A 23,892-nucleotide genomic window follows, 5' to 3' on the forward strand; every position below is an offset into this window, starting at 1 on the left:
GAAGACAAATTTTAATAATAAAAATATATATTTAATACTACTGCTACTACTACTACTAATATTTTTTACTATCTAATCCAAAGGTACAAATGAAATTATACACAAGGTTTGACTTCGTTCCAGTCACAGCAGAGAATGAGCCACCAGCAGCCAAAGAGCAAATCTCCTCTGACCATTTACAGACTGGGAAGGCAGAGCCACAGTGTCTCAATCAAGGCTTGGCATCGTGAACGAAGATCTATGAAGGCTGCAGCCCACGTCTACTGCAGGTGCACATGTGACTGGAAAAGCCAATACATGAGAGGCAGGTTCAGCCACAACAGCTACATGTGAAGGTCTGGGATGGAGTTGAGGTGGTGGCAGGACCTCGTTCCTTTCTCTTGCGGTGCTTAGCTGACAGTGTTGCGATATGGAAGGATTTAAAGGAGCAGACAGCCACCACAGGTTATGATTGAATGCAGAGTTTGTCCATTTGTTAGGGTTTATGTTGCATGTGTTGAGGGATGTCTTTAGACAGTCTTTGTACCGTTTCTTTGGTGCACCTCTGCCCCGTCGGCCAGATGACAATTCTCAGAAGAGGATGATCTTGGGCAGTCTGTGATCTTCCACCCTGCAAACATGGCCAGCTCAGCGTAGTTGGAGGGTGGGAAAGGTCCCTTGGTAATGTTTGGTGCAGAACTTCAGTTTTCTTTAGGCTAACTCCTAACTGGTTCTCATGGCATACCCGGATGTGTGCTCAGGACTTGTGCTGACCAAATGGCACAAGTCTTCACTGACATTTTCAACCTGTCACTGACCCAGGACACTGTTCCAACATGTCTGAAGACTACAACCATCATACCAGTGCCCAAGCATTCTTCTGCGAAGTGCCTGAACGATTTCCGCCCTGTTGCACTCACCCCCATTTTTATGAAGTGCTTTGAGAAACTGGTTCTAAGTCACCTCATAGCATGTCTCCCATCTACACTGGACCCACACCAGTTTGCCTACTGCCCAAATAGGTCAACAGAGGATGCTATTTCCACTGCTCTTCATCAAGCTCTCAGTTACCAGTTATCTTGTTACCTGGACAGTAACAATACATACATTCTGATGTCATTCATTGATTTCAGCTATGCTTTTAATACAGTTATCCCTAGTAAACTGATCGCTAAGCTCATATACTCAACCCTCATCCTGAACACTGGCGTCCCACAAGGCTGTGTGCTGAGCCCACTGCTCTACTCCCTGTTCACCCGTGACTGTGTTCCGCGGCATAACTCCAACATCTTCATCAAATATGCAGATGATACCACAGTTTTTGGCTAAATCAGCAACAACTATGAATCAGCCTACAGGAAGGAGATCCAAAGCCTGTCAGCATGGTGTTCCATGAGCACAGAGCACACAAAATCACCAAGGACTCCTCCCACCTGAGTCATACTGTAAACTGTTTAACCTCGCTTCTATCCAGGAGGAGATACAGGTCCATCCGCACCAGAACCAGCAGGTTTAGGGCCAGTTTTTTTCCTTCAACCATAAATCTACTGAACTCTACACTACACTACTAGGACATTCATGTCTTACTACACTTACCACTTTGCAGTTCTGCTCCACCCTGTACATTCTGTTATAAATTTTTCTCTGTGTAATATAATTATAATGTACATATTGTCCACTTCATAGGTTATACCTAGTTTATCTATGTCTACATATATATATATATATATATATATATATATATATATATATATATATATATATATATATATATATATATATATATATATATATATATATACTATATTTATATATACTCTCTGTATAAACACTGTATATTATCTCTGTTACTGTTGTACATACAATGTACACTACCAGTCAAAAGTTTGGACACCTTTTAATTCAATGTTTTTTGTTTAGGGATTTAAATGTTTTTTTTTATTTTCTACATTCTAGAACAATACTGGAGATTTTAAAACTACGAAATAACACACATGAACTTAAGTAATCCATATGTAATGACAAGAAAAACCAGTCAGTTGTTATTTTAAGACACGAAGGTCAGGTCTTCTGGAATAGTTCTTGCAAGAACAGTATTGTCAAGTGCATTTCCAAAACCCATCAAGCACCATGATGAAACTGGCTCACATGAAGACCATCCCAGTAAAGCAAGACCAAAACTGACCTCTGCTGCAGAGGAGAAGTTCATTTAGAGTTACCAGCCTCAGAAATCACCAATTAACATCACCTCAGATTAGAGCCGTTATGAAGGCTTTACAGAGCATAAGTAGCAGACATCTCAATATCAACTGCTCAAAGGACATTATTGTGTATTTTGGCCGCCTTCAGCACTGTTTTACAATGTAGAAAGAAATAAACATCAGGAAAGACCACGGAATTAGAAGGTGTGTCCAAACTTTTGACTGGTAGTGTACATAATGCACACATTTGTGCACAATTTATAATTACACGCGACACTTTATCCGCTGTAAATACAACTTGCACATACTTCTTTATGCACATTCTGACAGCCTTATTTATTTATTGATGTACATATTTACATTTTTATCTGCACTTGTTCATTTGCACAATTTCTACTATTTGCACTTCTGGTAGATGCTAAACAGCATTTTGTTGCTATGTACCTGTACTTTGCAAAGTTCTATCTATCAATCTAAACTGTCTGGTTGCATCGGCGAAACATGATATAAGGCACTGTAGATCCCTTTCTGTGCGCACAACTAGTGCAGCATCATCTCCAAAGAGGAGCTCTCATCAGCTTTTCATGGACTTTTGTGTGAGACTGGAGATGTCTGAGGATAAACAGGCTGCTGTCAAAGCAGTAATGGATGTGGATGGCATCTTCCATATCTATGTCTGTGACGGCCATGCTGAAAAAGATGCTGAAGACTGTCAGAGCAAGGACACAGTCTTGTTTGACGCCAGTGCCAATCCGTAAAGGTTCTGAAAGGTCACTGTTGAATCTGAATGGTTCTCGTGCAACTGGGTGACTATGCTGAGAAACCTTGGAGGGCACCAGAGATGCTTCATTATCTGCCACAAGCCTGCTCTGCTCACAGTATCAAACGGCAATTTGCGGCAATTGAGCTGCAAATCATGAATCTAACACCTGAAAGACGTCTTTCGGCTGCTGATTTTCTTGACCAGTAGAGTGCGTAAGCCACTCCTCGCCCTTTCAGACAACCTTCATCTAAGAAGTGAACCTCACTGGGTGCTGCAATGTCAATGTTAAGTCTGGCTAGCTCATGTGCAATCAAGGCTGAGTGGCACTGATGTTCCAGCATGCAACATTTATATGCTTTACACCCTTTTGGGAGGGTGTGGACCCATTTTTAATTTGGGTTTTTGACCCATCGTATAGTAGATGCTCGTTGACCTTGGTTTGCCAACAGGGTAAGTAGGGGGTCAAGCTTTGTTTAGGCCACACTATCTAGGCCCCTTTAAGGGTGTGCCGAATGATGCTGTTGTCCCCAGGTTATCAAGTGACCAAGATCCTGAACTGCCTGTATGCAGGTTTGGAACTGTGGCTGCCAGTGGCATTTTCCACTTGCTGTTTTCGCCCCTTTCCAATCACTACAGGGCTTGGGTTGATGGTGACTTTGAACATGGATTTGTCCTTCATGCCTGCACAGTGGAGGTTTAAGGTGGAGTGCAGTCTGTGCAGATCTGGCCCCACCCTTTACACCAAGGTTCATCTGCCATGGCACAGCAAGCTGAGATGGTGACAGTGAGATCCTCAGTCATAGGTATGGACATAGCTTTGGACTGGCTGTTAACCAAGGCTAGGGAACCCTGTCTGTCCGTCCCATTATTCCACCCATAGCTGGGGTACCCCAGCTCTGGATTTGTCATTTGTCATTTGTCCCCTCTTTTTTCAAGGAGCTAGATGGTGGTTGCAGCTGGAAGCGAGAAGACTAAGCAATACACTACACTACAACACTACAGACTGAAAGCCCTGTGTCCTAGGCATACCACACCATGTGCCAAAGTCTAGCGATGCTGAAATATTGAAATATATCAGCACCCAACTCTCAGAAAACCCAGATCCAGACAGAGTGTTCTTGAATGGCCTGAAAGTTTAACAGAGAGCACTTTCCTGCGCTGTCAAAACTTGCATGCTTTATTTTGAGTGTCCCTGCATCAAGCACACTGTCAGAGGGCATTTAGTGTATGTGGGCAGATCTTGGAAGACAGACGCTCAAGCCTGGGACTGTAATCAGTAACATTCTGCAATCTGGAGTAGGCTAGAACAAGTAACTCAGAATTGAATTCATTAGATATTTTTATTTTATGTTTAATTTGCTTAATATTTATTTCATAAGTAATTCAGGTAAATATTGTCTTTTTTGAGTATTGTGTCAGTTTAACTGGTATAATTAGGAGTTGTTATATGCATATGCTTAAATATGTGTGGTGCTTTACTTTAGCATTACTTTATTTTACTATCAGTTTGATGGTTTATGTAATGGGTTATGTTATTATTCTGTAATGTTTGTGCACATTTTTTACACAATCTTAATAAGCTGTGATGGAATGTTTGCGGGAGTGGGTGGGAGTGGACACAAAAATCACAGGATTTGGCAGATTTGGAGACAATCCTGACAACACTAGATGCAAAGTGGAAGAATTCATCTTGGATGGACCACCAATCCATCAGAGGGAACAATTTACACAAACATTCACATCTAGGGCCAATTCACCTACCTGCATTAAAACTCACTCATGTGAGCACAGGAAAAAATGTGAAAATGTACATACACAAGACCCAACGCTCAGGCTCAAACCAGGAACCCTGGAATTGTAAACAAGAAAAGTTACCAGCTGCACCACCATGTTGCCCGTCTTATTTTTCAACTGAATTTTTCAATGTTAAACCTCACTTGCTAAGATGACATGAGCCCAGACAAGTTATAGCAATGTATTAATGTTTTATTCTACTTACAATAAACAGAATATAGCAGACCCTTATTTGTACAAAAATACCTGAAAAGGTTACAGTTAGCATTTGTAAGCCATTCAGCTATTTACAAGACCAAGCAAAAGCACATTATCAAGACAGAAAAAAAGGGAAAAGCTTTTTTTCTTGCTTTTTGTTTTAATTCCCTGAAAAACATATATTTATTTATATATCTATTTGTATGTACATGTACAGTCACACTTTTTTTGCATGGTGACAAGAGGAGTGAAGATGCACGTTATTGTTACTAAAGAAAGGGGCTTACGCATTACAGGTCATTAAGATCCAGTGACACCCCCAGATTACATCTGGTGTATAAGTGGACACCAGACCTGGAGGTTTTAGTTGTCTCAGATTAAGACTGCTGCCCTATTGTCCATATAGATATGAAAGACAGAAACCGGTCTTAGCCATCTAATATATACAAAAATCTGGTTAGTGTGTTGGTGTAAATGGAGACAAGGGTAAAGGTCTGAGGCACCTGCTGGATTTTATGCTTCATAATACAAGTAAAGCTAAAACCAAGAAGAAACTAATATTTTAGCACTGTTTCACGTTCAATATAGGATTGAACAGTATGAAAAACACAAAAACTAGAAAAGACCGCTATATCCTAAAACTCAATGATAACACCAAGAGCTGTCAAAGGTAAAAAGACTAGAAAGTATATAGAAAGTTCTAGAAATGGCACCAGTCCTTCTGGGGACTGGGCCTCATCAGTCTCCACATCAACCCTGAGCAACCCAGTTACATTCATTTCTCTTTAATACGCTGATGTACTCTCAACACTGTAAACGATTCACGACACCAGCTCATCTGAACATCAGGACATTATGCTTAAGCTTTCACTGTGCATAAACAAAAACACACTGTCCATGAAGGCTAAGTTAGCATTATCAAAGTGTATTCTGTGGAAAAAAATAATAATTTTTTTTAGCTTAATAGTTACTGTGACCACAAGAAGCTCACCCCAGACTCCAGTTTCTTTTTTTTTTTTACCAGCTTAAATAAATGTTAAATGACCTTGAACACTGAGAAACTGAATAAACCATTGTATTTACACTTTACAAAATCAAAAAAAAAAAAAAAAAAAGGACACAGAACCACCCCCACCCTCCAAAAAAGGTCAAGTTTCTTCATTTTGTAAGCCATTGTGAAAAACAAAACAAAAATGAATATAGTGATTGGAAACCTTAAATACAGTGTCAATTCTTTAGGCTTTTAATGATTTTATTGTGTAGCCATAAAGAACAATTTTTTTTATTATTATTAGTGTTGTGAAAATGACAGAAATATTAATGTGAGTTCAAGGTGTTAGATTCAGAATGTGGGTCATTTTAGTGAGGACAAAAGCAGCACGAAAATGGATAACTGGATGAAGTTAGACATCGATTTAATTATAGATTGAGCCAAAATGGTATTGCTACAAATCAATCCCGAGCGATACAATAACAAGGAAATCTTAAAATGTCAGGGGACGTCACATGGCATATTGTTTCCAGGTTTGCAACCAAGCAACAATATGAAAACGGCAAGGGTAAAGTAAGGCTCAATAATCATTAGTGCCACCATTTTTTCCCGGCACATTTATTTTCTACTGGCTAATAAGAAAGAGGTTTGTAAATTTGTAAGTCAATGCACAAGTAGATGAAGTCTGATAATCATCATCAGAAGCCAATGCATCTCATTTGTGCCCTTTCCCCTTCAGCGAACTGCCTTTTCTGCTGAGCAAATTTTGTTTGGTTTGATTGCTGCTTTGTTTAAAAACAAAAAACAAACAAAAAACAGGATTGAGTCATAGAAAAAACACATCGTTTAAAAAAACAAAACAAATGGTAAATGCTATGACTAAACCATCCACGATGGCACCTTTGCACCAAGCAGCCCCAAAGTGAGAATTCTTCAATTTTATATTCCTACAAATCAAATCCTACAATGGAGGATTTCCCTTTTTTAGTAAAGCTTAAAGAGCCCTTAAAAACAAAAAATGCATAAGCGAAACAAAACAAAAGCAGGGTATATGATATTTAAAGCGAGATACTAAAGAATGGAACAGGATAAAAGCAGGAAAAAAAACGACGGAAACCTGTGTGAATCATCGCTTTTACTGAGATTTGTCCTAAACGGTTTTCTTGTTGCTAGGTTGGTGCCCTCAAGGCTACACCGTTTGTAACTTTTGTGTTAATTTGACCTGGATATTTGCATGTAAATTATATACTAAAGGCTAATTAAAAAGTACAAGACAGCTTCATAAGATCCAGATGTGTAGCTTAAATCATTTACCCTGAGGGTACTACTCCAGTAACATGGAAAAGTATGTTTTTTTTTTTTTACTCCAAGAAAGTCAGGGAAAGTAGGGTCCGACATCTAGTTAACATGAATCAGCAGAGCTTTCCTCGGCTAGATATTCCTTTTAAGATGCATTTAGGCCCTTCATCAAATACAAACTCTTCCCCCGACGAGTGTGCCTTTGGGCCAAGACTGGATCGGACAGTTATCACATTTCAGTGTGGCACAACTGCAACGTCCTGATGAAAGTGAAACGCAACACAACACGAGAAATGCAAAGTCGCCCCCTGCTGAGAGACAAGCAATGCTTTTCAGTGGTTTTACTTTTCAGTGTGGCACGTTGTCCTTATGTCACAAATGAAAAGCAACGCTGCATTTCAGCTTTCATTCTGGAGCGGAATCTTCGTAGATATATAAAAGTGCTAGTACATTTAAAAAAAAAAGTCTGCTTTTGTTTCCTCATAATTCAGTGGGGTTGTGGCAGACCGATCTGAGGCCCCCCCCCCCCGTCCTCTTTAGCACAAAAAAACTGGGAAAAAAAATCATCCAATTTTCATTAATGTAATAATGTGCAAATCTTAAAATAAAAGAAAAAAAAAATGAGTCTTTTCCTTTCTCATGAAAGAATGAATAAAATTAGTGAACAAAGGGGAAATATGTCAACAACTACGAACGACAAAACTTTTGTATTTTTGAATATAATGGTGATGATAGCAAGGCCAAAATTGTAATGCAACAATACAGCAGATAATGGTGAAGAGCTCAATAAAACAGGGTTAGTATAAGAAATCTCTGATATTAGGTGAAAAAAATACATTAGGCTCAATACGTTTACAAAAAAAAAAACGGTGGAAGAGCAGTACGGAACAGCGCTGAGAAGTTCACTAAAATTTCAAGTAATCATTCAGATCCAGATAAATAAATAGATCCACGGAAACAACACTTAAAAATGATTGCATCATTTGCATTTATATCTGTGTAATCATGATCACTCAGCAGAGCTCGTAGACACTGCGGCCAGGCCTTTTCCATCTAGCTTAATATGTTATTATGTAAATACTAAAGAAGATGGCTCTTCCATAAAGTCACAATTTGAAAAATATTGTTACAAATCTGTCCATATATCGTGCTACTACTGAACAAGGCAGTAAAGGAAACAGAGCCCCAGCTGTTCTGGAAGCTTCACAGTGCACTGTCCTATTGATCTACCAATACACTGAAATGACAAACAAGCAGATCTGGTGATTCCTGCCTCTTGATTTCATCTGAGAAAAAGAAAAAAGACGGCATCCGTTATAACGGAGCTCCCTGCAGTTTGCCATCAGGGGATCATAGTGGTTATTTTTCCACTGTTTTTCCAATTTTTGTCCACTTCAAGGTGCCCTTTCTAAAGGTGGCAGTAGTGAAGCTGATCCAAGCACCCACTTCAGGCTGTGTTACCCTGGACGGCCAGCAGAGGGTGCTTCAAGTGTTTAAATGGTGTCTCTCAAAGGGTGGTGGAACATTTGGACATTAGCTGAGGCTTTACAGTGACACAAAGTCAAAACAGAGGACTGTGTCAAGTGGACAGTAATCTGAAAGAGCTTATAAACTATACACACACATACATAATATTTATATATATATATATATATATATATATATATATATATATATATATATATATATATATATATATATATATATATATAAAAACATATGAGCAGTGTAACATTCTTGAGATCCAGATGGAGGAAGCTGTAGAAATAGGCCTAGCAAAGAGCAAAATGTAGGATTTCGCTCACAAACCACGTCCAAAGTCTCTTTTACAGACCTGTGCTTTGACCTCCTACAGATGTCGTTCCATCTCCAAGCACTCATAGAGAGTGCAGGAGATCTCAAGGAGATCTCAAAATATAAAAGGCAGGTGAATTCAAATGACTCTTGGATTTCTGACTACGTCATTTCTAGCTTTGCTGTTTACTGTGCTTCAAAGTCAAATTCAAACTATAGGTATTTGTCTTCCACCGTCTAGAAATCTTTCCAAAACAAGGGACCATGCGATGGTCCATTTTCCATATTCATGGAGATCTTTCCAACAGAGCAGACCATCTGATTTTATCAAACAGGATATTCAAATCATCAAAAAGGACACCCTGATGATTGTACGAGGAAGAACCTTTTGAGTTTACCAGTGGATCAAGGCAACCAAGATCTATCTCGATAGCTTCATAATGGCCCTGTTGGTGCTTAAAAGTTCCACTGGAAATCATACAGGAACGCCTGCAGAGTACTTATCGGTGGACAGCCAGTCACGTGCACATCGTTAAACCAGGTGAAACACAGTCCGATTCTCAGAGAACCAATGGTAGGTTTGGAGGATGGGGTCATAAGGCCACAATGGTGCAGGGGTGCTTGAGTTTGCAAGGAAGGACTCCTCGGTTGAGCTGGTAGAACTCCACCAGCTGGATCAGGTCCGTGAATTTGGTGGTGCCATCATCAAGGCTGAAGAACATTTGACCGTCCTCTTCACACTGAAGTTGCCAGAACAAATGACAATGCAAATCAAGAAACCTGTTGCCTGGATAAAGCTTTATATCTCGCACAGACTCTTACAGACTCTCGTACGGAAATTTTGCATGTGGTATATTGCTTACCAGTAAAATTTGAAAGTGTTTGATTTTCTGGTGGTGACACATGGTAAGCACGAAGGCTTTCGGGTTGCTCTGGCTGTCCCTCAATAGAAACAGTCTGACCCCAGAAGAGAACGATAAAAAAAATTACAAACAAATAAAAATTAATGAGAAGTATATTTGATAGTGTCCTTATACGTTTGAAATAGAATGTGTACCCATCCACTTGGCCCTGTTGGTGCATCATCCTGTGCGATTCCTCCCTTGTGATTCGACCGTGAAACCAAAGCTGAGTTTTGTGTATCACTGAGTGGCAAATAAAAGATGAAATTTTGTAAATATTCTGTATTGTAGACTTTTTGCCTAAACATGAATCAACAAGTCAGGGTTGATAATCATGAAAAACATGTATACATTTTTTACCTCCACTTAATGATGATGGGTGGAGTGGACTAGGGCTCCCCAAAGTATTCATGCGCTGACTTCTTTTCTATTACCAAAAAATAGCACAAGTACTTCAAATAAGAATAGATATTGGCACAAACTTGTACCTAAGCCTGACTCTTCTCATAAACCTTGCATATTGATGCTTACCCTCCAGGCATGGGCTTCCTCCAGAGCAGCACTCTGAGCTTCCACAGGATTGTCGATCACCCTGCCTATTGTCCCTGAGAAATCCATGGCTACTAGAGAGTTCTCTGACACACTCCTCTGTGGAGAGATTGAGGAAACATTAGCTTCATCCATTGCTTCACATGCACTGAAATAAAGTTCACATGAACTTCAAATTAAACTGAAAAAGCATCAGAGATCCCGATGTAGATTTCTATCCCTAACCAGCAAGCCTGGTTCAAGGAAAAGCTCCACCTCAGATGACACAAGGAAGAAACCATGAGGGGAAACCTGACTCAAAAGGGAACTCAACTTCTATAGAAGGCAGGTAAAATTATCCACTGAAGCATGGGTGAGTCTTGGGTATAGAAACTGTTGTTGAAAAATGTGTCCATTTAGGGCATCCATATGGGACAATCCACAGCACCGGAAGGTGAGTCATAAGTTCAGAAAGCTCCAAGTAGAGCAAAACATTTTCACATGTGGAGGAGCAAAAAGGATATTCCCTTCACAAGTCAAACACCAAGCCATGAGAGTAAATGTAAACAAAGTAGAAGGAACAATACATTCTTCACTACCAGTCCTATTAGACAGCAACCCAAGACCAAGTTAGTTCACAAAACTGTAATATAAGATACAAAGTAAAGACTAATACAAATGGCAAGGTACCCTCACCACCAAAAAAGTTGATTCTTTCCTAATTACAGCATGTTTTAGCAAGTGTTTTATTCTGCTTATTCTACACACAATTAACTCAATGCTTATTATACATTTAATGTTGTATAATATCCATGAAACAAGTCAGTCATTCCCTCACCGGTCCAAGTTAAAGTATAAGAACAAGCGCATTAATATAAACCTCACAGTCAGAATTACTGTTACAGACAATTAAAGAACAGCTTTGAACCGATCAGAATCAAAATTTTGTAAATTTGATGTGCGGTATACACACATTTAAAGCATGCAAAATACTTGCTGGGGTCTTAAAAAAAGGTCTAACTGGAACTGGTCTTCAGACACCCACACATCCTGCCACCTGTTTAGCATCAAGCCCACACACAGCAAAGAATATCCAGATTCATAAGGAAAAGCAGATTCATAAAAAGATGAGAACTCACCATTGGTGCTGGGAAGTGTGAGATCAAAGCTTTTCTCTGCTGCGGGAATTTATAGTTTTGATAAAGCAGAATTCCATACTATATGGAGAGAAAGAAGCAACAAGTTTGAGGACCTCAACAAACCTTACTTAATGTTCTTGCTTTATTTATTTCAAAATAGGAAACATTGTTAAATGATAGCTTGGCGTACCTTAAATAATCTGAAGGCCGTCATCCAGCATGTTCTGCTCTGTTCGTCTTCTGCACACAACATCCTTAGTTCCTTGTGCTCGCTCCGGACCTTGTTGGGCTGATCAAGACAAGAATTATCTTTGTGTGTTATCTTCCATTAGAAAAATTCCAATCTTTAGCTTGCAATGTCAATGTCAAACTGCATAGAAACACAAAAACTAGAGCAATGAAAATGACAGCTGGTTATGTAAAGTGCCTATCTCTTAATTCGCATTTACACTTTATACAGTAGTCAGAGTCAACTGGAATTAAAGGCAATTCACTAAATGAGAAAAGACCTAGGAGACATTTATGTCTGGTGACTTTTTGCTCACACTAATGTTTTGTGAGCCTCAAAGCCCATAGTAAACAAGTGGGCGGTTTGTGGTAAAATTCTAGATTTTCTCTCTACTTGCAAGGATGTTCTTGTTGGCATTTCTGATTTCATAATGTCATAACAGTGGTAGGCCAAACAGTTTTTGTTACAGACTAAGCATTTGTATGTGTATGGAAAAAACAAAACAAAAACAACAAACCCCATGATTTGGGAACATGGGCTTGGATGTGTCTTTGAACTATAATGTAAGCAAAGCAGCATGAAATCAAAATTTTAAAAAGTAATTTTATATAATTTAAAATGCATTAAAAATACTCTTGGTTTTTTTAAAAGTCAAAATGTTGGCCCAAACACTGATAACCAACATACTGAAACTCACAGTGCTTGGTTCATAGGTTCATTCCTGTATGCAAGAGAGAAAAAAAAGGCGGGAAAAAAGGAAGGGAAAAAAAAAAAAGGGACTATCCCAAAATAACTCCTGACAGCAAAGAGCGGTCTCAGCCAAGAATTTTTTGGTGTATGACTCATATTTACGATCTGCAATGGCCTTAATCCAAAAGGCTGATGGGAAGCGTGGTGTAATCTTACCTTTATACAAAACTCGTACTCTGTTGGCGCATTGTGAAGCTTCTTTCCTGCTATTACAGTAAAGATGTTGCTGTCTTCAAGGTCTGCTAGTAACTGTAAGTGCCTTGGCTCCTGCAGAAGGTCATATTGATTCATGAGACATAAAGAATGCTAGGTGAAAACTAAATATTTAAATATACAGAAGGAACAAAAGGAACTGGACACTTATGCTGTTGGTATTCCACAAGATAAAATATGGAAAATACTGGCTCTAACAAGCAAGTAAGCAATTTAATCCCTGGATCTCTAGTTCACAGTGAAAGTTTACATTGTTCATCCAAAGGTCTTAGACACCACCATACAGGCAGTAAATAAGAAATAAAACTCTAGGGTACGTACTGTTACAGAAAAATGTCAATGACACAAAGCAGAGTTACTGTTAAGTTTATTATTTTCTGTTAATAGCATATCCTCAAGTGTTTTATTCTGCCAACACCATATGACAGATTTTTCCATGGTGGAAAACTTTCTGACTGTGTCAAAGCACTAACACTAGTGACTCCTTCCAAAAAACTTCAAATGCAAGTGCCCTCAACTAAATTTTCTCTATCTCAATTATCATATTTTTCCTACAGTACTTATACAATAACAACAAAATTTCTATTAGCACGAGATTATATTTAGTGTTACTACAGAAACCTCCGTTCTGCTGTCTGAGCCAAATCAGATTTGAGACAGAACCGAAGGTAAGCATACCTTTGACGTTCCTTTTGTCGAGTAGTATAATCCTGAGCGTCTCAAAAACACATACAGCTTTTTCCATGACTTCCTGCCTGTTTCTTTCACATATAGGTAACCCTGGATTTCTGGACAACTGCTGGAGTTTAAGAAGTTCTGAAGAACAAAGGAAGCCAAGAATGTGAGTTCAAGTTCAAGAAGTACCACTTTACTATGAGGGTAAATGTGATGTTAGGATAAATGTAGTAGGAATGATGCAATGGGGCATCCTTTCATACTTGCAACAGCTGAGATGGAGGAATGGTCCCATTGCTTTCTTGACACCAGGCCACCATCTGCTCTGGAAAGAAGTTCTGTTGAAAAGGATAGAGATTCTTCAGACAGAAGTTTAAATGTTGGGCCAGGTAAAACCCAATCTCTCGCATGAAAACACCTGGCATGATCCAAAGATATGGATCCCTGTGTGGCAATTGCTTACTTTTTCCCACAGGTCCTACAGCCAACACATTTAGTACCTCCATACCTCCAAAAGGTGAGTTTCCAATGTATCTTAAAAGAGAATTATACCCAACACATTTGGCCACCATACGTTACCAAAACTGTTCTAGATGGAAGAGCACCATTCTTTCAAATGGTTCTTCAACCTCAGAACCTTGGGTGTTGTGATAATGGTGGTGGAAAGGGCTGTCTAACACACTGCTCCAAGATCTGTCAAGATCTGGTGCCTACATGAGCCATAGCACATGGTTCATATTAAAACAATCAGTAAGCCCTGTTGATGGGTCAGGGTCATCCTGGAAGAAACCATTCCCATTAGATTAGAAGAGCTCCATAATATTTATTCTTATATAGAACTCCTTATTAAAGTGTAAGTTTCAAATATATATTATATTCTAGTGATTTATTTATTATCCTTTCGTCTTTTCTGCTGAGGGTTGTCTTGGCAACAGACTGAGAAAGTCGATCTAGACTTTTCTCAGTCAAGCCAAAGATTCCAGTTCTTCTTGGGGAATCCCCACATATTCCCATTCCAACTGCCAACTGTAAGAAACACAGTTGTGTATGTCTAAAGTGTCCCCAGGGACTTCCCCAAGGTCCCAATCCAGTGGAATGCACCCGATACTGTTCTAGCAGAAGCTGACCAGGGGTCATCCTTGTTAGGTACCTGAGCTACCTATGGTCCATTCTGAGGTGCAAAGATTATATTCCAAGGCTGGATGATGATCCTGATATTTATTAAAAAGGGGAGCAGAGGGTTTTCATTCAAGGAATAAGAGTTTAAACTGTATACAGAGTGTTCCATGTCTGATCTTAAGTGATCTGATTTCTTGTTCCATTTAGACAATAATGACATTCAGATTTTTTGATGACAGGCGGTAGTTTTTTTTTTTTGGGTTGTTTTTTTTTACTGTACCTTTTTGACAGACGGTCAATAAACTATGGGCAGTAACTACAGTTTAAATGGAATAAAGGATCAACAAGTTGCAACATGGAGCTTAAATAGAAACTCCAACTTTCAAGTTTAAACAAGATTCTTTTCTTTGTAGGCATGCATCAAGATCAGATAACGTCTGCTCAGAGCAAATCAGATTTGTGAGGAGATTCAAAGCTCCAGTTCTTCCAAAAGTCAGACAAGCTTTATTGATATGTCATACATTTACTTAAGAGTGTGTCTAATTTAGATCTAAATGTTGCGTACATTAAACTAAACATATTAATACTGTCTGGTGTAAAATCTCGAAAGAACTATTAATAGCTGTGGGTCAAAATAGAAACTCTTGAATTACAATTACAATTATAATATAATTGTAATTGTTGACTGAAGGTGAAACTGAGAAACTAACAATCGCCCCAGAAGCACCTTCAGGTTGTTGAACAAAAAGTTAATTAGAAATTAGCATAACAGATTTAATTAATCTACATACATCTTTTGTTGTGTCCAGTTATAAACTGGAGAGATACAGCTGAGGCTACAGAACTGTCTAAGCCATAATTTACACACGATGCTGATATGTTTTTCCAGTGCTTTACACTGTATTGTTTAGGCCAGATAATATACACGTCTGAATAAATATACTGATATTTACAGATGAAGCCAAAATGCATAATTCCAAACAACAGCAGGACAGTAAAACTTAGTTGAGGATGAACTTACCAGAGGATTTTTGAAGAATTCATATTTGGCATAGTTCTTCCTGAAGACAAACTTGCTCTCACTAGTCATGGACGCCTGCACTTGAACTACCAGTTCATGGTCTTCTAAGCATCTCTCTGTGGGCAGAAGCAAAACGTCAGACAAGGGCAGAACTGTTCTCTCTCTCTACAAAGCCACACATTTCCATAATTACTTGTCCCTTCATGGAACTCACACCCGCGAGTAATGACAAGTGCATATTTGAGAGCAAAGGCCTTGAATGTACTTATATTTGCATTTAGGATGATATCATCGTCTGCTCGCCTTCCCCTCGGGTCAGGGTGAAAAATAAACACGGAAAAGCGGTGGTTGCATAATGAAAAGCGAGTTTGTCTGAAAGACAGGAACCACCCCCTTGTCCCATACACTGCTCCAAAAAGAGTTCGCTAGTTTATATGTGATATCATCTCAACAGGTTTTAAACTGATACGTCCTTCCTCAACAAGGATACTTGGCAGATATCTCTTACGGACGGAAGATGACCAAATTTAAACTCAAACTTGTATGCTCTTGTACCACAACCTTTTAACAATGGGAACTGGAAAAAATGGGAAAATGGTTTGAATCTTATTTAGTTTTACATACAGAGGTAGAGTTGACACCAGAATATCTCTGTCCAGAACTGCCTGTGCACAGGTCTAGAAAAAGTGCACTATATTTTACCTTGGATAAAGACTGTATTATATCCTTTGGGAAACATTCTTTTACAGAGTACACAAACAAAGGACCTGCTAGTCAAAGGTCCAGAAATTTTTCAATCATTTCCTGCCTAAATCGGCCTAATTTAGAAAGCAGAACAGTAAGTATTGAGTGCTTAGCACAGGTCTAGCTAAGATGCATGTTATGTGGTCAATCAGTTTGTACTGGTATGTATGTATCTAACGTATTTTTTTTAAAGAGTCTTGGCAGATACTCAAGAAATGACGCAATCAAAATTGTACTTCAGTCTCTATCATCTCTTATTCACTCTCTCACCTGCCATCCCAATGTCCTCCAATAACCAGAGGGGCTTTATTTAGCACTCCATAAGTACTGTTTATAGAGCTGATAACAAGATATCAGGGAAATTCAATTTCGGCAATCATACTGCTGTAAAATCTAGAGATGGCCTGGGTCAACAGAATACCCATTCCTGTAAAAGCAGAGAACTGGGCACTGCAGAGGGATGATGTCATGCATTCAGCACACTTTCGGCAACGGCACGGTGAATACATAACAAGTGAGAGTGCGACATGCTTGATGCTGGTTGTGCTCAGAATATCAAATCAGGGAATCTCGCAGGATGACGGGGAAACAAAGAGCATTACTTATACGCCGTGTCACACAGGGAAGCATCGAGGCTGTGTTTAAAAACGATTTTTACAAGTTCAGTCTTAGCTACCAGATTAAATCCGTTTATGGTGGTTATAAGCACGTCAGCTGACAGGCAAAACAGGAATTCCATGTCGGAGAGGAAAAAAGTCTCTTCTTAGAGATAAAAAAAAAACCCGCAGTCATAAATGAAACTGGAAGTAACTACTAGGACCTGAAAGAAAGAACGAAAGAAAGAGAATGTGAGAGAGAGTTTTCCTCCCAACTCCCAGACAGACAGATTTAACCAAGAGGTTTGCATCACTTCATCATTCCTTACCACAGATGCTTACTCATGCACTTAGACCCCATTCATCAAATAAGGCACCTGTACGTGTTGCACAGCTGTGCTCTCTGGAAGACAACCAAAATTCATGTTTTTTTAAGCTCACAACCAAGTCCATCTCAGCCTCTTGATTGGTCCATGAGAAGCCATTAATCAACTGCAAGCAGCAGCCATATGTGAAAACAGTCATGGAAAGTTCTCCCTTGCGAAACTCCCCAGCATCAGACAACGTTCATTGGTTTTGGCATAAAGTATCTCACTAGGTCTCTGTCCCTGCGTCTTTGCATTTGCAGCATAATGATGATAGGGCTTTATATTTAACTTCCTCGCCTATGTGGAGAAGTTGGCATATTAATAATGTATAGATGGAAACACTCTTTCCATAACCATTTGCATCATGCCGCAATCAGGTTCACGAGACAAAAACTGTTTGGTGGAAAAGTCATGCCACATGAATATGAAAAAAAAGTTGGAATGAAAGAAATGGATTTTTTTTTGCTAAAAACAACAAAAGCAAGACAAAATATCATATAAAAACACCAACCAAACAATAGCAAAATAAACAGTAAAACAAAAAACAAAAAAACCTTTGCACGTTTATCAAGGTGAACAATGAGGCAATAAATATAACAACTTAGGTTGTGGCTTTAAAGAAAAAGAACACAAGACTACACAAACAAAAAAAATGTTAAAAAAAAAACAAAACAAACAAACCCAAAAAACGGAAAAAAAAACGAAACAAAAAATTTGCTTCATGCATCATCTCACATCATAGCAAGTTCATCAACGTGAACACATTTGTGAACCTTTCAGGCATGAGACAACAAATAAAACATGACAGCCTATGGTTTGTCAAAAACACGAACAAAACAAAATCTAACAAAAAAAACAAAAGCAACCAACCAACCAAAAAAAAAACCCAAACCAGAAGAAAACAAAACAACAAACACAAAACAAATCAGCCAAAGACAAACCAAAAAAAAAGATCTCAAAAATTCATAAAGTGCCTATTAGATCACATTTTCTTTTTTAGTATTAAAAATGCAGTAGTAATAATTAATGTGCTATGTTTTACTATTTAAACAAAAAGTACGTTGCGCACATCAGTGATGACCATAATTTTCTTACCCTCAAAAAACGGCATGCCAAAAAGGCCATCACTTCTCAGTAATAGCTGAAGGAAATATAAAACAATTTGTGCTAGCTTTTTGCAAAACATTTTGTTCTCTCGTCTTACCTAGCCCAAGGGCCGGGTGATGCTCCACCAGCGCCCAGCTGTTGTCATCCACGCAGTGGCTTTTGTACACGAGCAGCTGGCACAGGTCTCGTGCCGTCATGTCGGATGGGATCTCCACCACTTTGCCCATGCCGTCCTCTCCGAAGATTTTAACAATCTGCAACAAAAAGAAATCTGTTGCTTAAGCCATTGTGGACAATGAGACCTGAAAGATACTGCTCAACGTTGTATTCAGAGAATTTACACCGTAAAAGAATCTCGACCGGGTCTGCGGACAGAGCGGATTTGAAACTGCGTCACGGGCCGATTTCATGTTCACACAGAAAACAGATGCACAAAAAAGGAATAATTAAAAAAAAAAAAAGAAAAAAAAAAGAAGCAGAACAGAGTTAAGACACAGGTCAGAAAATTAGTCATGTTTATTGTAGATTCTGGTAGAGTGTCTCAAACATCTATGTAACCCTAACATCATCCCTAACCTTAATTAAATAAACTTAATAACAAAAATGACCAATTTAGATCCACATCTTAAACTACTTCGTATCAACAATCCCATGAAAAATGTCATTTTTTTGCCCCATTCACAAAGTATAAGCTTTCCTCAAACACACACCCCTTTTCCTACCGCACGTCTCCCACATTCCCGATCGTGTCTCATGAACCTCTCAAAGCCTTCCAACATCTTACTTCTGATCTGACGTGCCTTACAGTTTACAAACTTCCAATGTCATGGCTTCCACAAGCTTCCTGTAATCTCAAAAAAGAAAAAAAAAAAACCCCACTAACACTGCAGAAAAAAAGAAAAAAAAAAAGTTCCATATTCCCCTTTCTCCACTGGTGATCGCTGAAAGAGGAGAACTGCTCTTCCTTTTTTCCCCCTGCAGGAGGTGACGTATGGTTCTGGGCCGAGTGAGAAACCTTACCTCCCCAGGCCTCAGCAGGCACCAGTCGGGAGAGCACGATGGCATTTTCGCCTCCTCCCAGAGTCGAAGCTGTTCTCCGCCGCTCTCCACAACTCCGCAAAAAAATGTAGGAGAAATGGGAAAAAAAACCACAAACAAACAAACAAACAAAAAAAAAAACAGTTCCAGGACAGATGCTTGGCTGTCAGTTGCTCACTGGTGGATCATACCTGTCATTTAATCTCTCTCTTCCCCTTTCTCTCTCTCTCTTCTTCTTTCACTCTCTTTTTCTCCCTCCCTCCTTCTCTCTCCCTCTCTATCTGGCTTTTGGTTTGGGACGGAGGAAGCGGATGGCAACTGTTCCGAGCTTGGCCGACAACTTCGCTCTGTTCCCCTCACAAAGGGTTACAAGGCACAGCCTTTTAGGTAGCGAATCAAACCACACTTCCCTAACCAATCATAGGCCTTGCTGAGGCTGATGTAATCATTCCCACACACTCGGGCGCGCGCACGCACTCACACACACACACACACACACACACACACCCTTCTCACATGCATGCACAGCCCACAGACACAGACGCACAGTCATGCGCATGCAGGGCCAACTTTTCTTTCCCTGCCTGCTCCATGGCCGCCTTATTTAATTATTTATTTATTTTAGGAGGCAAGCGTATTTAACACTTTGGAAGCAGGGGAAAAAAGTCACTCATCTCAACTTTCGTTCTGAGCGAACACTTTAGTGTTTCTTTTTTAATTTTTTGTCTTTTCCTTTCCTGAAACATCTTTTGCGACTGCGGCTCATTAGTGCAGCGAAACAGACACCGCTCTCTCCCTCAGCTGCAGTCTACCTTCATTGGAGAGAGGAAAAAAAAAAGAACAAAACCTGGAAACTCCTACACACACAAACTCAACACACACACACACGTGTGCACTCCCGTCTAGAATTAAAAGTTTGTGCTTGACACAAAGAAACCTTACTCTTTACCCGTTGCTCAGAATTTCACTTGGAACTTGGTCAGGTTTTCGGTGCTGCTCCGTCTGAACGACTTTCCGAAATTACCTTTTAACAACCACTCAAGAGCTGCGGCACTGGAAAAGAAAGCGTAGGATGACTCAGGCTCTTTCAGTGCCTCGGGGGGGATTTGGTCATGGGGGTGGGGGAGACAGACAGAGAGAGAGAGAGAGAGAGAGAGAGAGAGAGAGAGAGAGAGGAAGCTGAAGAAAGAGTTTTTAGGGTAGTCACATAAAAGGCATGTTAACTCTCCAGAGCTCCAGCTGGACAGGACGGCCCCTCCCCTCTTCCGCCTATCGCTCTGTCACCCGGTCAGACAGAAGAGTGTGTGTGTGTGTGCGCGCGTGTGTGCGTGCATGTTAACAGAGACCAGGGAATTCCTTGTCCCCAGTGTCACGCGTTTGCAGCAGCTGATTTCCCATCATGGATGAATAGTTCCGAGGACGGTGCTGGAGGAGGAGCAATTTATTCATTTATTCATTTTCAGCACCTCTTTTCAGAGCGTGCGAAAGACACGAACGTTCGCGTGAATTCATCTTCCCAGTGCTGACTTGCACGTTGTGGCCTTCGCGTGTTAGTGTACGACTGTTTCATGTCTCTTGTTACTGGGTCAAAAGTCTAATTAGGGTTCTGATTCTAAAGGTAATTGGAAAATAGCTGAAAAGGTCAGGTGTGAACAATTTGAAACTGCCATGCTAATACGAGTAGAAGGGATTTTAAAATTGGAAGGTTAACCTTCTCATCCTTAATGTAGTTTTTTTTTTTTTCCAAAGACCTTGCATAACAGGTATATACTGGAATCGAGATTTGGTGGCATAGGGTACTAAAAATAAAAAAGTAAAACAACCTTCTAAAAATGTTACGATACCAGCATGGTACAAATGTGATGATCTGAGGGTTTCAGATCAAATTGGAAATATCAAAAGAAAGAACCGTAAGAAAGATTCAATATTATAATATCACTTACAATACAAGTGACCTGATTATATAAAACATCAGATAGCATTAGTGTTCATAGAAAGTATGAAAAAAAAGATTTGTATATTAGTGAGTGTGATCATTAATTATTAAATATTTAATGGGGAAATATTTATGGAGCAGTGAAGCACGTGCACAGAGAAACTGAGCAGTGTAAGAGCGAGCACTTCACATCAGCGAGCACTGAGACATGCGATACTGCTGATACACTGATACTGCTCTGTGCATTCAGGTCAGCCATCCTCACGCAGAACGTAGACATCTTATTGCTAGCAGCACATGAGAGCAACCAGAGTTAAATAAAATTAAAAAAAAAAAATTCAGTGTAAGGTTACCCAACAGAGGGAAAAACACCTGAATCTTTTCTATCGTTTCTATCAGACTTGACATCAGAAAATCTTTCATTTATACTGATTGAAAATGTCCCATAAGTCGATTTCCATTCCTCTGGCAGAATGAAACCCCAGTGTACTGGTAAAAAGGGTTAATATTGCTAAGTAGGTATCATGATCAAGTATGTGAGAATAATATTGATGAGTTGTATAAGAAAAGGAATAAGGAGTCTAATGTTAGGATTCTAACCTGGTGCACATAGCTCAGAAACATATAGGCGGATCGTAAGGGTGGACCTCTTCAAACAAGTCCAAAGGTAGTCTTTTAAGTGACTTTTTTGCCCCCAAGCGGATCAGCACATATTTAGCGAAGAAACAAAGCCTTTCATTACGCAGCAGTCCGTCTCCATGCTGACCACAAACGCCTACGGCAGGCCAGGGGCATTGAGCTTGGCCCGGCGACGACGGCCTCCACCCCAGGTTCAGTTAAGCAAGACAATTACAGCTAGCTGGCTTACGCAACATGCGGTTCACTACTGACAAAGGCGTTGGAAAAGTGTAGACCGCGTTTGTTTGATGCCAAGGAAGTCTGTCAGTCAAGTGATGGCACGAGATTATGAGAGATGAACCTGAGAAAGCATAAGATAAGATGTCACTGATGAACTGATAGAGCTGCAGATACCCTGGAAATTAAAATGGAAAATTTCCAAAACAACAAACATAAAACAATCAAAAAACCCTTTCTTCAACATCTTTTTTTTTTGTTTCTTATTATTTTGGTACTTTTTTCTTATTTTCATACTTTTCCACATTTCTTAATTACTTATTATTTACTAATTACTCATCCTTATCTTTCATTCTTTTTTCTCTCTCGCATTCTTTGTTTCGATCTTAAGTCTTCCTTTATTCTTGTGTTCATTTTTCCTTTCTACTTCCTAAAAAGTTGACTTCCTTACCTCTCTACTTAGCATCTTACTTTCTTACTCACTGTTCCTTTCTATGTTCGGACTCAGTGTACAGTATTTTTTTTTCCTTACTATCGTACAGCATCTCCTTTTTTCATTTCTAGTTATTTAATTATTGTCTTATTTATCTGCTTACTGCAACTGATCAACCTAGTTTCCTAGATCTAGTGGTAACGTCAAACCATAAGCTGCCAGAATGACTCTTGTACCCGTGAACAAGTAACTTAACATTTAACTGTAGAAGTGTTTAAATTCTGCCCCAGGTGTCAGCTGTACGTAACTCAGATAACATCCGTTATGTTCTGGCCAAAAAAAGTAGATATTCTAGAAAATCTATTTTAAAAGTTACAACTGTAACTGCTATAATTACGTAAAGCATTCTGGAGCGGCAATAAAATACGGGGCATTTTTTCAACCATAGGGCATAACCGAACAGTTCTACGTCATGCCGGAAAATGATTTGGGCTGGGAGGCCATAAATCAAAATCATGAGAGGAAATCATGCTGCAGAGAATGTCTCTCACAAACCATATGCAAAAGCTGCCATGCCAATAGAGAAGTGCTGACTGTCAATTTTTAGCTTCAGGGAAAGAAATAGGGTAAATTTTGAGAACAGACTGAGAGAATCTCTCTACCCCCACCATCATACACCCAATCATACAAATAAATAAACAATAAAAAATCTCTTCCTGTTTCAGCATTTGCGCATGCCTTTAGGCTGAGTCAGCAGGATATTCATCTCTACTTTTCCACTGAATCCTTTCAGATGACTTATTCCAGCCCTTCCTGCCTGGTCTGGGGCTGTTTTGTGTTTCCCTCAAATGCAGGCAAGGTTTGGATTTGAGTTATGGAATTCATGTAGCCTTATTTGAACCTTCATTCTTTTAGTATCTTTCCTGAAACCGAAAGATTTTCTGTGTCTGGGTATGTGTATACCTGGATTAGAGCCATGTGTGTGGGTGTGTGAAAAAAGATACTTCCGAATGCTTCTTTTGTAAATTACATCAGTCAGGCACAGTTCCAAAGAACAGAAAAAAAGCCCCCACCACCCACGGTGATGTAATCCAGTCGAAGCAATGCCTCAAGTTTTATTGCATAGGATTAAAATGCATAGTCATTCAAACTCAACATGGCTGACTGTCAAATGTCACCATTAACTAAAGTAAAAGACCAAAAACGGTGCCAAATGGCCA

General features: G+C 39.4%; 1 protein-coding gene across 5 annotated transcripts in view; it reads right to left on the reverse strand.

Moving 5' to 3' along the window:
* Positions 1-4,908: 4,908 nt before the first annotated feature.
* The window catches only part of grb10b (growth factor receptor-bound protein 10b), a 66,641-nt gene continuing 47,657 nt past the window's right edge, over positions 4,909-23,892 (reverse strand). For 4 of the 5 annotated variants that reach the window (XM_058383460.1, XM_058383285.1, XM_058383368.1 and 1 more), the window contains exons 6-17: positions 18,508-18,664; positions 15,596-15,711; positions 13,719-13,793; positions 13,459-13,596; positions 12,724-12,834; positions 11,779-11,877; positions 11,589-11,666; positions 10,453-10,569; positions 10,282-10,348; positions 10,077-10,164; positions 9,883-9,976; positions 4,909-9,759 (exon numbers count right to left, since the gene is read on the reverse strand). In XM_058383460.1, coding sequence (XP_058239443.1) covers positions 9,613-9,759; positions 9,883-9,976; positions 10,077-10,164; positions 10,282-10,348; positions 10,453-10,569; positions 11,589-11,666; positions 11,779-11,877; positions 12,724-12,834; positions 13,459-13,596; positions 13,719-13,793; positions 15,596-15,711; positions 18,508-18,664 — 1,287 coding nt within the window. In that variant the 3' untranslated portion in view covers positions 4,909-9,612. Of the gene's footprint in view, positions 9,760-9,882; positions 9,977-10,076; positions 10,165-10,281; positions 10,349-10,452; positions 10,570-11,588; positions 11,667-11,778; positions 11,878-12,723; positions 12,835-13,458; positions 13,597-13,718; positions 13,794-15,595; positions 15,712-18,507; positions 18,665-19,430; positions 19,830-23,892 lie in introns of those variants that run through there. The other variant, XM_058383546.1, reaches the window with a different exon arrangement.

Source organism: Hemibagrus wyckioides, linkage group LG01 (genome assembly GCF_019097595.1).
Source record: "Hemibagrus wyckioides isolate EC202008001 linkage group LG01, SWU_Hwy_1.0, whole genome shotgun sequence".
Lineage (NCBI taxonomy): Eukaryota > Metazoa > Chordata > Actinopteri > Siluriformes > Bagridae > Hemibagrus > Hemibagrus wyckioides.